The sequence below is a fragment of the Piliocolobus tephrosceles genome, chromosome 12, assembly GCF_002776525.5.
Source record: "Piliocolobus tephrosceles isolate RC106 chromosome 12, ASM277652v3, whole genome shotgun sequence".
Lineage (NCBI taxonomy): Eukaryota > Metazoa > Chordata > Mammalia > Primates > Cercopithecidae > Piliocolobus > Piliocolobus tephrosceles.
The window spans coordinates 10,867,654-10,884,447 of NC_045445.1; the positions used below are offsets into that span (position 1 = coordinate 10,867,654).

A 16,794-nucleotide genomic window follows, 5' to 3' on the forward strand; every position below is an offset into this window, starting at 1 on the left:
TACCGGCTGGGGTGCTTGTAGGTATGGGTGGGAGGGGCCTGGGCAGTATGGCTTCCTGCCTGGCGGGATATTGATAAGATGGTTTTATGATCAGGCTGTTTGGCCCTTTTTCCAGTGGGATGTCATTGTGGTGTTTCTTGGAACTTTGCCCAGCAAGATACGATAGGAAAGTTTCTTTAGTTGGGCCTTTGTCCACCTTGTGTTACGATGATTAGGCAAGATTTTTCTCCCGGCCCGAACGCCCATGGAATGTTTCACTTTGACCAAGGTCTGCAAAATAGCAGGGGGCTTACTAAATGGTGGTTTGGACTCGCATTCTTGCCTTCTACTTTAGTATAAAGGGAAGAGGGGCGTTGTTGATTATCTGGCTGCTTCCTGCTGAATTGGGGAGCTGTAATCAGAGTCTGGGTTTTGCAGCAGTGGGTGTTGGACTTCAGAGTTGTTTTCCTGGAGGCACTGGTACTGGACTTAGCAGAGGAGAAGAATGGTATCCATGTGTTGCTGGGTGGCTGCCTGGACAGGGGAGTTTAGCCTTCGGGAGATAAAACAGGATATGAAGGTGAGTATACATGGGCCAATTGTAGTATTAGGAGGAGGAAGATTAAGGGCCCTAAGAAAGGGGCCACCTGCTATCCCAGTGCTGAGTGCAGCAGAGATGGTTAGTTCTTTTAACACTAGAATGAGATGTAGAGCCTGCTTAGTGTGTGTGGAGGAAGATGAGACAGAAGCTACTAAAGGAACCTGGATGGTCTGCTTGTTAGGCAAAATGTTAATGTCTAGACTGAAACACCAGGGTGCATGTTCCTGACCAATTGGCCAGTAGACAAAGATAAGAGTTTGTGCCATAAAGGAAGAAGATGCTGGTGGGGGACAGACAAAAGTTGTAGGTTATGGTAGCAAGCCATGAGAAGGTGGGGGTTGAATTCTGCACAAACCCTTTGTTTTAACTTTTATATTTTTCCAAGTTGAATAGCTGCCAGCAAGGGTAGCCTGTCTGAGGGCCTGATAGGAAATGGTGGTGGGGGAGGAGGTGAAGGCTGTTTGGTTTTGGAGAGAGAGGGGGAAGTGGGTTTTTGTAACTATTAGCCACTGTGGTCCAGACAGGGCAGAAGGATACAGGTTGCAGTTGAGGGAATTGTTTGTGCATGTTTTCCAGGGAGTGCCCTTGGGTTGGATACATGAAGAGCGGCTCCGGAGGAGAGGGGAGGGGTTGGTAAGAGGTGTTTTATGGAATCCGACTTGTATCATGTTTAGTTAAGAGGCTGTGAAGCGTAGGAGGGTGACAGCCCTGTGTGTGACTGTGTGGGCAGATTTGATGGATTGGGGGAAAAGTATTTAGCCGAGCAATATTATAAACAGGTTTGGGAATGAATTGGTTAAGTAGGTGAGATGCAGGTTTATTTTGGACCAGGTTTATGTGGCCAGGTTGACAGGAAGGGCTGTGAACTACTGGATTTCTGTGGACAAACAAATTTAACAGTTGGAAGCAAGAGGAGAGTGTGACTGATTTAAGAGGCAATGTGTGAGGCTGATGAAGGGGGCTCAAATGTTAGATGTTCGGGGTGGGGACTTAGAATATCCCACAGACAAAGAGGACAAAAGGAGAAAGAGGAGATTTGAGTAGGAGTGAAATTTTGGAAGGTGCCCTGCAGTCATACCTCCTGGATTAGTGTGAGAAATTGGTAGGACTATTCAGGGACATGGAGAAGGGAAACCAGGAAAGGTCTGAAATAAAGTAGGAGATAAAATATTGGAAATTGGAGATGGAGAGTGTTATGGACTAAGGTATTCTGGATTGGCAATTTCTGGAATTCTTGTTAAGTACAGTGAGGTTGGTCCTGTGAGGGAAGGAGAATAATTTGGGGGGGAACAAATTTCTACATGTGGATCTGGTGCTCTTTTTAGTTTGCAATGGTGCATTCAATGTGGAAAGGATGTTAGCTTTGCCCCAGTCAGAGAAGTTAGGATAACCTGGGGAGGACTCATCCACTTAGGCTGGAGAGGGGAGGAGGAGGAATCTGTGATTCAGACCCAGTCCCCCGGTTATAGGGACGGGGAGGAGTGTTTTCAGGACGGACGTTTAGGCTGGGTCAGTAAGCATTTGCATACTGTCTTATTAGATGTTGGGTGAGGTGTAACGCCGGCCAAGTATTCCATATAGAAGGGGGAGAAAATACAGGGAGATTCTGGAGGATAAATGGGCATTTGTACATGAGTTTAAATGGGCGTAGGCTGAGGAGCTTTTGGGAAATGACTCATAAACGCATGAGGAACAGCGGGAGAAGTGAAGTCCAGGCCATTTTAACCTTTAGAAAGAGTTTGGTTAGTTGTTGTTTTTTATACAATTTTTCCTGAAGATTGGGAGTGGTAAGGAATGTACAAAGCCCATTTAATGTTTAGAGCCTTTACCAGCTGTTGGTTAAACTGTGAAACAAACTGGCCCACTGTCTGACTGGATGCAAGAGGGGAGTTTAAACCGGTGGATAATATGGGTGGAGAGAATAGAAGCGATGGTGTGTGCCTTTTGGTGGTGGTAGGAAAAGCTTTTATCCATCCAGAGAATGTATCTACTATTGTCAGAAGGTAGAGGAATCATTTTATGGGGAGCATGTGAGTGATGTTGATTTGCTAGTCCTGCCCTGGTAAGTGTCCTCAGGCCTTGCGTGTTGGAAAGGAGGTGGTTTGATAGCTTCCTGAGGGGAAGTTCGAGTGCAAAGGGAAGATGCCTTAGTAATATCTTTGAAATGGGCCGCTATGGTGGAAGAATGTATATAAGTTTTTAAAAGCTGGAGTAGGGGCGGTAACCAGCATGGAAATGGTTGTGCACATATAAAAGTACAGATAGTTTTTAAAACTTGGGCAAGACACTTTATCACTGAGGTCGAACCATTTTTTCCTGAATGATGCCAGCCCAGGCAATTGGGATTTGTTCCTGCTGGGTATATATAGGGTGTATGCTGGGGAAAATGAGCAATAACAATGGGGTTTTAAGGGCTGCCTGCCAGGCTGCAGAATTCTCGGTTATGGCATCTGTAGCCTTCTGATGTCCCTTGCAATGGATAATGGTGGCCATCAGAGGTAGTTTATCCACCCCCAGCAGTTTATGTATAAGTTTGCCATTTCTTATGGGGGTTCCTTTTGCAGTTAGGAAACCCTGTTCCTGCCAGATTAAGGCATGAGAGTGTAGTTCATGGTATGCGTATTTGGAATTGGTGTAAATGTTGACCCTCTTTGCCTTTGCTAGGGTGAGGGCCCTGGTTAGGGCAACTAGCTTTGCCTGTTGAGAGGCAGCATGGGGTGGGAGAGCATTGGATTCTAGGAGTTTATTTTCAGCAATGATGACATAGTCAGCTGCTGGACATGGCTGCCTAAAAGAGCTTCCATTAATTAACCGTGTGTGTGTTCCCTGCAAATGGGCATCTGAAATGTGCTAGAAGGGGGAGGAGAGGGAGTCTAAGAGGTCCAGACAGGAGAGAGAGAGCTTAGAGTCGGAAGTCTTCACATGGAGGAGGATGACTGAGTTGAGTTTTATATCTCTGGAAGGTGATTAGACGGTTACCTATGAATAAAGCGTGTACCTGCTGAAAGTGGGATGGTGGGAGGGATAGAAGAAATTGATGGTTTATGAGGTCCTGTAGGTAATGGGAAGATGCAATAGTAATGTGTTGGTAGGGAGGGAGTTTCCGTGCCTCTAAGGCCAGCGATGTGGCCACACCCGAGATTTTTAGTCAGCGTGACCAGCCTTGGATGACAGAGTCCAGTTGTTTTGAGAGATGTGCAGTGGCTCGTGGGGCGTCGCCATATGTTTGGCAGAGTAGTCCAAGAGCAAGGCCTTGGTTGGAATATATATACAAAGTACAGGGCTTGGGATTGGGCAGTGCCAGGGCAATTAAAAGGGCATTTTTTAGTTTTTAAGTGGGATTTGTTGGGGCAAGCTGGGTTTAGGGGTTTTAGGATGGGCCCATGTGAGGCCACGTAGAGTGGCTTGGCCAGCAAGTCAAAGTTGGGAATTCACAGCCAGAGGTATCCCACAAGGCCCAAGAAGGAGGGGAGGTACTTTTTTTCTGTGGGTAAGTGGCATGTCACAAATTAGCTCCTTTCATTGGGTTGGGATGGCTGGAGAATTAGGGGTTAGGACAAATCCAAGGTAAGTAACTTTGGTTTGGGCTACCTGAGATTTTGTGGGTTAGGCCCAATATACTCGATTATGAAGGAAGTTTAAAACCTGAGTGGTGTGTTGAATGGACAGGTTAAGGAACGGGCTACAGAGAAGGAGGTCCTTGACATATTGGAGGAGGGTACTAGGAGCAAGGGGAAGTTCAGCTAGGTCCTTGATGAGGGCCCATCTGAACAGGTGGGGCCTATCCTGGAACCCCTCTAAGAGTACAGTCTATGTGTAAGTCCATGTGTAAGTCCTGTAAGAGTACAGGACCTGTGAGTATTAGGATTTGACCAAGTTAAAGCAAAAAGACTTTAGTAAGCCGGATTTAAGGGAATAGTGAAAGAGTCATCTTTTAGTTCCAATACAGAGGATTGTGTGGTAGATGGGGGAATATGGTAGAGTATATTGGTTGAGGACCACTAGGTGGATTGGTACCACTGCCTGTTTAACAACTTAGAGATCCCGGACAACGGGGTAAGTCCTGTCTGTCTTTTGGAAAGCCAGAATAGGGGTGTTGTCGGGAGAGTTGACAGGCTTGAGAATTTGAGCTTGTAAAATTTACAGATAATAGGTTTTAGGCCCCTGAGCAAGGCTGGATTAAGGATATGTTAAGACTGATGAAGAAAAATGGAGGGGTTTTGAAGGGTTATTTTAAATGGATGTGATGTGTGGCTATTGTGGGTTTAGAAACATTCCAAACTTTAGAATTAACAGAAGGTAACAGGGTGGATAATGACGATGAGTAGGGGGAGAGGGAAGCATTTGGGTGTCAGAGTAAAATAAAAGGGGTAGAATTGTAGGAGCCACATTGCATGGAGACCTGGAATTGACTTAATATGTCCCACCCCAAGATAGGTGTAGAGGACCGAGGGATAACCAGGAAACAGTGGGTGAAGGTGGGTATTGAATAGGTTGTATAATAAAGGACCAGTCTGGGGGCTGGGCGCGGTGGCTCACGCCTGTAATCCCAGCACTTTGGGAGGCCGAGGTGGGCAGATCATGATGTCAGGAGATCGAGTCCATTCTAGCTAACACGGTGAAACCCCATCTCTACTAAAGAAAAAAAAAAAAAAAATTAACCAGGCATGGTGGCGGGCGCCTGTAGTCCCAGCTACTTGGGAGGCTGAGGCAGGAGAATGGCGTGAACCTGGGAGGCAGAGCTTGCAGTGAGTGGAGATCGTGCCACTGCACTCCAGCCTGGGTAACAGAGCAAGACACCATCTCAAAAATAAATAAATAAATAAAATAAAGGATCAGTCTGTTTTCATCTAGGGAGGATTCCATTGATTCTCACAATAGAGATCGAAGAACTGAAAAAGGGTTCAGAATATTCTGGTAAAACTGAGTAACTAGTTGTCCTATTGAGTATCCAATAGGAAAGATATGGGTTTACCAGAGACTGATAGCATTACCCTGGGTTCTGTGGTGGTGATGGCAGTGCGGGCGGTGGACTCCAGGCCCCATCAGACTTCAGGTAAAGGTGGTGAAGCAGGATGAAGAGTTTCACTGAGCACAGTCTGACTTCCAGTGTTACTTGATACCACAGATGGGTCAAGGTTTCCAGCATGTCCTGGGATTAGGCCAGGCTTTTTCCCAGTGTCCATGTTGGACACACTTACAACAGGCTCCTGGAGTTGACTGTTGCCAAGTCGAGGAATTCTGTATGCCTTGGGAACCCTGTTGAGTGGCAACTATCAGCATTTGGTATTTAGCCTGGTCCTTTTTTAGGTTTGGGGTTTTTAGTTCCTCCTCTCTATTCTTAAAGACCTTAAAGGCCACTTTGATTAAGTCTCTTTGGGAGGTTTGAGGGCCATCCTCCAGTTTTTAAAGTTTTTTTTCAAATGTCTGGGGCTGACTGGGAGATAAAGTGTAAATGGAGGTCGATTTTCCCCTTATTGTTATTAGGGCTTAAGGTGGTATATTTAGTTGTGACCTTTGAAAGGTGGGAGATGAAAGGAGCAGGGGCAGCTTTATTTATGCCAGCTACAAGGCATGATATCATATGGCCTGGTTTCTTTCTGTCTACGGAAGTTGCCTGAAAATTCCAATTGGGGTCAGTTCTGGGGACAGCTAGGGTTCCTATTGGGTTATGAGAAGCATCTTGTTGGTGGAGGGTGTTCTCATGGGCCTGAGTGCCAATAAAGATGTGTTCCCTGTCCTCCAAGGTGAGGGTAGAGGAGAAGATGACATATATGTCATGGCAGGTAAGGCCATAAGATTTAGAGAAGTACAGAAATTCCTTGTGGAAAGAGGTAGGATCCATTGAAAAGGAGCCAAGTCTCTTTTCACTATGGGAAAAGTCAGCTAGAGAGAAGGGAACTTGAATTCAGATTATGCCTTCAACCCTCGTGACCTCCTGCAAGGGAAGGACTTTGGAAGACCTTTGGACATGTACCTGGTTTCTGGAGATAAGGGGTTGGGCATGAGACCTGGTTTGAGGTGGAGAAGGAAGGGGGATGGAGGGCTACAGTAAGAGTGGAGGAGCCAGATCCGAAGGAGAAGGTGGAGGGAATGGTGGTGGGCAGGAGGCTGAAGAATGGGTGTGTTGGCCAGGTTGAAATTCAGAGGAGGAAGCCTTGTCTGTAGGAGGAGGCATTTTGGGGGGGTGTCTCCTTGAGGAGGAAGATTTGAAAAGGTGAACAAGATTGGCAGAGAGAGAGAGTGAGGCATGAAAGGAGATAAGCAAAGCACTTAGAGTATTTACCTTTGTGTTGAAGAAAGTTTTTTAGATTATGTTAAATTTGGAGGTTGAATGTTTTGTTTCTTTGGAAGAGGGGAGTGAATACTCTGGATGGGAGTGAATACCCCTGAGGAAACTGAGGAAAGTGAGTACCCTGGAAGGCAGTGAATACCCCAGCGGGAAGCGAGTACTCCAGAGAGAAGTGAATACCCCAGAGGAAAGTGAGTACTCGATTCCTCCTGGGAGAAGGGACCTAGAGAGTCGGGGCAGCCGCATAACTATTCATGCTCCCAATAGGCTGGAGCGGCCAGAGTGGCAAACGTTCTGAGGGTGTACCCTAAGAATGTAGGCTGCAGTCACCTGGTGACTGTGGAGACCTCTCACCCAGCACTGGAATATTTTAGAGAACAGGCAGAAATAGTGAGGAATCTGGAAAGGAGGAAGAGGGAGACTCACCCAATAATTGAAGCCCAGTGTAGGACGTGATGTCCAGCAATGGGGGTGATCCTTGTTGCAGCTGCCTGGAAAGGGAAAGAAATGAAAAATAAGGTGGATTGTTTGATCAATATCTGAAGGTTATCCCAGGGCTGGAGAAGACTAGAGAATAAGGGGAATGGAACTGGGAACAGGGAGTACACTCGGGATCTGGAAGCAGGCCCTGGTCTAGTTTGTGCTGCTTGCTGCTTTCCAGGTTGCAACAGAAAACTTACCCATTAGAACCCAATCACCATTCCAGGTTTTGGCACCAAAATGATAGGTTTTGAAGGGAAGGCGAGGATGAAAGAAAGACACACAGAGAGGGGGCAGCTCAAACAGCAACACAGGAATATTTTAGACACCTGTGGAAGTAGAGGACAAGCTTAATGCCAGTGCCCACCAATGTTTACAGGCTGGGGTCCTTACAGGTATGGGTGGGAGGGAGCTGGGCAGTATGGGATGCTGCCCAGCAGGATATTAATAAGATGTCTTATGATCAGATGGTTTGGCCCTTTTTCCAGTGGAATATCATTGTGGTGTTCCTTAGAACTTTGCCAAGCAAGATATGATAGGGATGTTTCTTTAGTTGGGCCTTTGTCTGTCTTGTGGTCAGATGGTTAGGCAGGATGTTTCTCATGGCCTGAACCCCCATGGAATGTTTCACTTTGACCAAGGTCTGCAAAATAGCAAAGAGCTTACAAAATGGTGCAGTTTGGAGTAACACAGATGACCCTACCCATGCTCCTCTTCTTCTTCCCCATAGATCCCTACCCTGTGATTCCACCTTGTTCTACTCTGGCAGAAACCCCTTCCTCAATGTGCATTCCTTCTCATAAAGCCCTCCTTGCTATCCAGTCTTTATCCTATTCACCCAAAATAATGTCTTTCTGGTCTTTCCCTGTTTTCTTACCAGATGCAGGAGGCACCAAACAGACTCTTAGCCCCCAAACAGAGCTTTCAAAAGGCAAAAACAGTAGAATATCTAACAATAATAGTGTATTACTACAGGAAGGGTAAGAAAATAAATTCAAATCAACAGGAGAATGACCAGTCCCAAGAGAACTCCATCAATCCAGTCCAAGAGGAAGAGGACGAACACCTAGACTCATCTGAATTATCTTCACAGGAGGACGAAGACCTATACTCATCTGAAATATCTTCACAGGAGGATGAAGACCTATACTCATCTGAAGGATCTTCACAGGAGTATGAAGAACTATACTCATTTGAAGTATCTTTACAAGAGGACGAAGACCTATTCTCATCTGAAATATCTTCACAGGAGGATGAAGACCCAGACTTATCTGAAGGATCTTCACAGGAGAGAGAGGAGAACTAGTCAAACGTGGAGAAACCAAATTGGACAAATCCTCACCACCAATGGCAATGATTACAATAAAATCAAGTTTGAGGAGCTGATGACTGTGTATATCTCTGCCTGTTTTCTGATGGTGGGGAGGAAGGGAAGGGAAGACGTAGGCATTTGAGAAGGGAAGGATATGACATCCTGTAGTGTTGGCAGACAGACCCACAGGTTGACAGTTAGCCAGATATTGTAAATAAGGCCTGGGGGAGGACTTATACCTAGAGACAAATTTTCTTCTTAAAATTTTATCTAACAGGAGAGGAAGAAAAGGACTTGGCGTTTGGAGCATGTGAATGTATAGAAGGACATTTAAAAAGATCTGTATTGGCTGGGCATGGTGGCTCATGCCTATAATTCCAGCAATTTGAGAGGCCAAGGCAGATGATCACCTGAGGTCAGGAGTTCAAGACTAGCCTGTCCAACATGGCAAACCCCAGTCTCTACTAAAAAAAAAGAAAAATACAAAAATTAGCTGGGTGTGGTGGCAGGTGCCTGTAATCCCAGCTACTCAGGAGGCTGAGGCAGGGGGATCACTTGAACCCAGGAGGCGGAAGTTGCAGTGAGCTGAGATCTGGCCACTGCACTACAGCCTAGGGGACAGAGCAAGACTCTGTCTCCAAAAATAAATAAATAAAATAAAATACAAAGATCTGTATTGTATGTAGGTGACAGTGACACTCTTTCCAAAATGAAGACATCAAAATCACCATCTCTAGGCCACATACCTCATAGTGGTTTGGGTTGCAACTCAACCAATACTGTGAGCAACTGAAGCCCCTCATAAAGACCAAAAACCTCACCCTACATAAAGTAAGACAGCATGTCACACACACCAAAATAATGGTATTTGGAGGCCATGGTCCCAATACTAGGGCATTTCCTTGTTAAGAAACTAGTGGCCATTGTCTACTGCAGGCAATAAATGAAAGCATAGTCTACAGAGAATTTGAATATAATGATACAAGTAAAAGTTGGTATTTTTATTACCACTTCCATACACCAGCATTTCTATAGAATGTCAATGATTAAGAATTCTTCCCTTGAAAAAAATACTGTTTTTATTGAAGGGAATACAATAAAGTGATTTGGCATCAATGTAGAGGGCTGAGTTATATTCTTTGAATTAATTGCTCAAGACCCTCTCCTGTTTGTTTACTCATTCACTCTCCTTTATTTGCATGATCCAGTTTTATTTCTCTTGTCTACATTGGCAATCATTGTAATGCATTTGATGTGTACCCTTTTCTCTGTATGAATGTCAATATATGTTTTTTTTATTGTTTGTGGACATTTGTTTTCAATTTATGTAGCCATTGTCAGTATTTAATGTTTCACTCAGGCCTGTTTTTAAGATGCATCTATTTATATATAATCTGTTCTTCCCTTGTAAATGAATATATCAGGCACATTTTTGTATTTTGTAAATTTTAGAAAGATATTTTGATATTTTTGTACCCACCTTCTGGTCCATGTTTTGTTTAATTTATACCTTAGTGTTACATTTTCTTTCAAGTGACTGCAAATAGTATCATGTGTTTAATTTTGATTTCCACATGTTCAATGTTAGTGTATAGAAGTGTGATGGATTTTTTATTTCTATTTTAAAGAAATTTTATCGTGTATATTTGAGGCTTATAACATGATATTATGGGATACATAAAGTAAAATGGTTACTATGGTGAAGCAGATTAGCATACCTCTCTTCTTAGTTTTTAAGTGTGTGACAATAGCAGCTAAAATCTACTTATTTAGCAAAAATTCATGATGCAATTTCATCAGCTTTAGTCCCCCTGTACATTAGATCTTTATGCTTGTTTATCCATATTGTGGCAAATGCCAAGATCTCTTTTCTTTAAGTCTGAATAATATTTAATTCTGTATAACTATAAATACACACACACACACACACACACACACACCACATTTTTAAATCCATTCATCCATTGATGGGCATTTAAATGGTTTCCATATCTGGGCTATTGTGAATAATGCTGTAATGAATGTGACAGTGCATATATTCGTATGAGGCTGTGATTTCATCTCCTTTGGGTATATACCCAGAAGGATTGCTGCGTCATATGGTAGTTACATTTTAATTTATTTAGAAACCTCCATACTGTTTTACATAATGGTTATACCAATCTACATTTCCACCAAGAGTGTACTAGATTTGTTTTTTCTTCACACTCTCATCAAAATTTCTTATTTATTGTTTAATTGATAATAGCCATCTTAACAAGTTTGAAGTGATACCTGGTTTTAGTAGGTATTTCTCTTATGATTAATGATGTTGAACATCTTTTAATGTATCTGTTAGCATGCCATTGTGAGAAATAATATGAAGAGATACCACATTGTATCTTTTACTCCATTTCCTCCAGTTATAAGATCTTGCAAAAGTACAATCGAAAGTACAAAAGTACATCACAACCAGAAAACTGGCATTAGTACAGTTCATCTGTTCAGATCACCAGTTTTGCATGTGTTTATTTGTGTGTGTGTGTGTGTGTGTGTGTGTGTGTGTTTAGTTATATTCAGTTTTATCATATGCCTACCTGCAAGGGACAACCACCATATTAATATAGAAGAGTTTCATCAATACAAGGATCTCTCATTTTTCCTGTAATAGCCACACCCAGCTTTCCCGTCAAGTTCATAATCCCTAGTGACCACTATTCTCAGCCTATATAATTTTGTTATTTTGAGAATCTTATATAAATGGAATAATTTGAACTTGAGAAAGATGATTTAGGATATCTGGTAGGGGAAATTTCTAAGCGGCAAAGCATTCAAGATGTAACCTGGATTATTCTGAAAGCATTCAGTTACATGCATTCACAAAGAGATGGTTTGCTATTGGAACATAGACTTGAAAGGGAAACAGAGCATAAAAGTTTGAAAAATTAGTGGCCTGATGATGTGATAAAAGAGAAAACATCATTTTCTGGGGAGGAATTTAGCACACTGCAGAGATTTGCATAAGTAATGAGGAGCCAAATGTTAATCACCAAGATAATGGACAAAATGTCTTCAGGGCATGTCAGAGCTCTTGGCTGCAGCCCCTCCCATAACAGGCCAGGAAGCCTAGGAGAAAAAATGGTTTCTCTGGGACCAGGGCCCCGGCTGCTCTCTGCAGCCTCTGGACATGGCATTCTGCATTCCAGCTGTTTCAGTGCCAGTTGTGGCTAAAAGGGTGGCTTCCATATGGTTTGGGGCCTGCAGTGAACAAAAGTTAAGAATTGAGGTTTGGGAACCTCCACCTAAGTTTTAGAGGATGTATGAAAATGCTTGGATGTCCAGCCAGAAGTCTGCTGCCTTCTTTGTAAAATTATAAAATATCTGAGGCCTTGCCAGCCATGCAGAACTGTAAGTCAATAAAACCTCCTGTTTATAAATTACCCAGGCTCAGGTAGTATCTTTATAGCAGTGTGAAAATGCACTAATACAAATACTTCACTGAGAACGTATTTCAGGTGAGTTGGTATGTAGTGAGAAAACATAAAACTATTCAAAGGATAAAATAACTAGAATTAGATATTTTTCCTGGAGGTATAGCTCTATTTTTATCATTTGGATTACCCTTTGGCAATCTCACTTTAATGTAGTATGCTGTTCATTCCTATCAAGAGCATCATGTTTAGCTATTTACAAAAGAGACAACTTAAGCATAGATATCCATGATTAAAATTGTAACTAAATTGATTATGAAACACATGACAGGGAATCTAAATATTGCTCTTGCTGGATTAAACAGGCAATGCATATCCTTAATAAACAACTGTGTTCTTTGATCTATATCTTAGAGTCTGTAAACTATATTAATACTTCTACCTTAAAAATAATACATTATTTTGTGTAGTCATATAGCACTAGATGAGTGTCAAGTGGGAACACACTACCAGAAATACCAAAATCTCTCACCTGGCTTTCTAGAATATTGATAATCACCCTCCATTTTCTTTCTTGATCTTTCTACCAGGTTCTTTCCATTGCTCCAGTAAACTAAAAAGTTTTAAAGACTTTCATGGAGTACTGACTTCTCATATGCCCCATTTCCTTGACCTCCAGCTCACCCCAACATAGCTTACAAAAACATTATAAGAAGGAGAAGAAGCATAGTACATTGCAGTTAATGGTATGCACTTCGGAACCACTGTCTAGTTTTGTGATTTGGGGCAAGTAATATAGCCTCGTATATGCTTTACTTTCTCCACCCCATAGAGTTATCAGGATAATTAAATTAATGATAACTTATTTGTAAAGCACTTAGAACAATTTCAGGCCCGTAACAGGTATTATGCAGAAAGTTTTATTTATTTATTTTTTTTTTTGAGACGGAGTCTTGCTCTGTGGCCCGGGCTGGAGTGCAGTGGCCGGATCTCAGCTCACTTCAAGCTCCTCCTCCAGGGTTTACGCCATTCTCCTGCCTCAGCCTCCCCGAGTAGCTGGGACTACAGGCGCCCGCCACCTCGCCCGGCTAGTTTTTTGTATTTTTTCGTAGAGACGGGGTTTCACCGTGTTAGCCAGAATGGTCTGGATCTCCTGACCTCGTGATCCGCCCGTCTCGGCCTCCCAAAGTGCTGGGATTACAGGCTTGAGCCACCGCGCCCGGCCCGTGCAGAAAGTTTTAAAATCAACAAGTCTCTCTGGGCTTAGCACAGACATGACCACCTCCAAGAATCTTTCCATAATTTTGCTCTCACAAAACCAGGTTACATGCCCCTCCCCTTTAAATTCCTCCTCCATGTGCTCTGGCTTCTCATTATATTCATCACACTATAATGTAGTTGTCAATTGCTCTTAGGATTTCCCCATTGGAGTGATAGACAGGGAAAATGTTCTACAGCTGATAAATGGAAGTTTCCTTATGGCGGGAATTTTATCTTTTTTCCATCTATCAGATCCCCAGTGCCTAGGATAGTATCAAGTGCAGACACATGTAACTAAAAAAATTGTTGAATGAATTGTCTAAAGTTTTCATCTGATAAGTTTCTTAATCCTTTTATATGTTCACCTATTATAGTACTTCACATTACAGATACACAATAATAATAACATTAATAGTAATTAATCAGTATATACCTGTCATGAACTGCCTTGGTCTGTTTTGTGCTGATACAACTGAATATCTAAGACTGGGTAATTATAAATGCAAAAATGTTTCTCCCACAGTTCTGGAGGCTAGGAAGTTCAAGACCAGGTCATGAGGATCTGATGAAGGTCTTCTTGCTCTATCCTCACATGGTGGAAGTGAAATTTTCTGATGACATAATCTTACATAATTACAAATTTACTGATAACATAATCTTACATAAAAAAATCTAGAGACTTTAATGGAAAACTGTTAGAATTAATAAATGAATTGAGTAAAGTTGCAGGATACAAAATCAACATTAAAAATTAGTAGCATTTCTATGTATTGGTAACAAATAATCTGAAAAGAAAATTAGGAAAACAATATGATTTAGAGTAGTAACAAAAAATTAAATACCTAGGTGTAAACTCCACTGAAGAGGTAAAATACCTGGATACTGAAAATGTAAAACACTGATAAAAGAAATTTAAAAGACATAAATAAATGGAAAGATTTTTCCTGTTCATAAATACTATGAAAATGTCCATATTACTCAAAGCAATCTAAATCTAAAGTCTTAGTGCAATCTCTGTCAAAATTCCAATGCTGTTTGCAACACGAATGAAAAAGAAATGTTATGAAATTTTTGGGGTATTGCTTTTCTGGTTGGAATCCTCTGTGGCCAGGGGCGCCTATGCCCAAGTTCTTGTCCTGTGTCCAGGAAGAATGAGGTATGCACACAAGTAGAGGGTGAGCAAGATGAAGAGGAGATTTATTCAGTGTTAGAACAGCTCAGAAAAGACCTGCAGTGGGTAGCTCTTCTCTGTAGACAGGTCATCCTGTCATCTCTGCAGCTCTCAGCAGAGCAGGGGCCCGAAGTGAATGGATCCTCTCTGCCAGCAGGGCATCTTGAAGAGTGTTCAGCAGTCAGCAGAGAGGAGGCCCTGGAGAGGGTAGCACTTCTCTGCAACTGATTGTCCCAATGTCTGCTGCTCCCAGCAGAGAAGAAGCCTTGGAGAGGGTGGCTCCTCTCCCCAGGCATGTCATCCCAGCATCTGCAACATTTATCAGAGAGAAAGCTCTGTAGAGGGTAGCTCTTCTCTCCTGCTGGTCACTTGATGTTTGCTCTGCTTTGGCTAAGTCTGGGGTTTTTATGGTCTTCAGAGGGAGAAAGTGCATGCTGATTGGTTCATGGACAACCATGGACGTGCCTGGGAAAAAGTACCATGAGTTCCCTCTCTGGTCCACAGTACTGGCAGAGGAGCCCACACGCTTCAGGACTTTCTGGCCTGAAGGTGGGGCTTCACCTGGGACCTGCCATCTTCTGCCTAGAGTCTGTCTGCCTCCCACTGCCATTCATGGTGCCCAGACTGTGCCAGTTGGCACCTGCAGGCCAACACTGTGCTGCCCACTCCCCAGCTGCCTCAGCTTCCCTCCTATATTCATCAGTGCCCAAAATTCAGAGGGGGGCCAAGGTGGCAGGGGCCTAGTGTCCGCACTGCCCCAAGCATGCACTCACCCAGCCGGCTGCAGTAGCACCAGAGCTCAGCCCCAATTTTGTTCCAAGATCAGAGTGGGCTCTGGTAGTGGGGAGAGGTCAGGCAATGGGAACAGGCACTTCTGAGCCTGGAGGGGTAAGGAGACCTACCCAGGTCCCCAAGAGTACAGAGAATCTTGGGTCTGCAGCCAGACTTGGATGGTTAAAGCTGTACCCAGGGACCTCCCGCCAACCCAACTTGAAAGGGGTGGGGCTCCCACTTGTACCCAGCTCCTGCAGGCTCTGGGGAGTGTGCATCCTCAGCCATACCTCTGTTATTGGAGCAGGTGCCAGCAATGGGGAGAAGCCAGGCAGCGGGAGAAGGCACTTCAGAGCATGAGGGGTAGGAGACCCTACCAGGAGCCCAATAGCACAGAGACACCCAAATCTGGAATTGCAGTGAAGCTCCTGCCTGCTCTATGGAGCAGGAGGCCCCGGGCCCACGGGGACAGGGCTCCTGCATGCTTAATGAAGTGTATAGCCCTGTCTGCAGCTCCCTGCTGCAGTGGCATCTTTGCAATGGCCACTCTAGATGGGCCACTGCTGCCATCAAAAATACTTCAATGACTATAGAACCACAAGAGACTCTACATAGCCAAAACAATCTTGAGCAAAAAGAACAATGCCAAAGGCAACACTACCTGATTTAAAAATATATTACAAAGCTACAGTAAATAATGCAGCATGATACTGGCACAAAGACAGAGAGACAGACAGATACACAGACGAATGGAACAAAATAGAAAACCCAAAAAATAAACTAAACTATTTATGGTCAACTGATTTTGACAAAGGTACCAGGAACATACAACAGGGAAAGAAGAGCCTCTTCAATAAATGGTACTGAGAAAACTGGATATACACATGCAGTGTAATAAAATTAGACCCTTTTCTCACACCATATATAAAATTAAAGAAAAAATGAAGAGTTTTTAAACTTATAAGTTCAGGGGTGTATGTGCAGACTGTGCATGTTTGTTACATAGGTAAACATTTGTGATAGGGGATAGTTACAAAGATAATTTTACCACCCAGGTATTAAGTCTAGTATCCATTAGTTAGTTATTTTTCCTGATCCTTTCCCTTCTCTTACCTTCCATGCCCTGGTAGACCCCAGTGTTCTTTGTTCCCCTCTATGTGTCCATGTATTCTCATCATTTAGCTCCCACTTACAGGTGAGAACATGCTGTATTTGTTTTACTGTTCCTGCTTTAGTTTGCTAAGAGTAATTGCCTTCAGCTCTATCCATGTCCCTGAAAAGTACATGATCAAAGACAAAGACAGAAATACCATTCAATCCAGCAATCCTTTTATTGGGTATACACCCAAAGGAATAGAAATCATTCTATTATAAAGATACAAACGTGTATGTTCATTGCAACACTACTCACAACATCAAAGACATGGAATCGATGTAAATGCCTATCAATGATACACTGAATAAAGAAAACAAAGTACATACACACCATGAAATACTATGCAGCCATAAAAAAATAAA

The 16,794-nt window shown here is 43.1% G+C and overlaps 1 protein-coding gene across 1 annotated transcript in view; it reads left to right on the plus strand.

Annotated features, from left to right (window-relative positions):
- LOC111536356 (sperm protein associated with the nucleus on the X chromosome N2) overlaps positions 1 to 8,736 on the plus strand; it is a 9,470-nt gene extending 734 nt beyond the window's left edge. Inside the window, exon 2 of the mRNA XM_023202695.1 lies at positions 8,233 to 8,736. Coding sequence (XP_023058463.1) covers positions 8,233 to 8,658 — 426 coding nt within the window. The 3' untranslated portion in view covers positions 8,659 to 8,736. The remainder of the gene's footprint in view (positions 1 to 8,232) is intronic.
- The last annotated feature ends 8,058 nt before the right edge of the window (positions 8,737 to 16,794 follow it).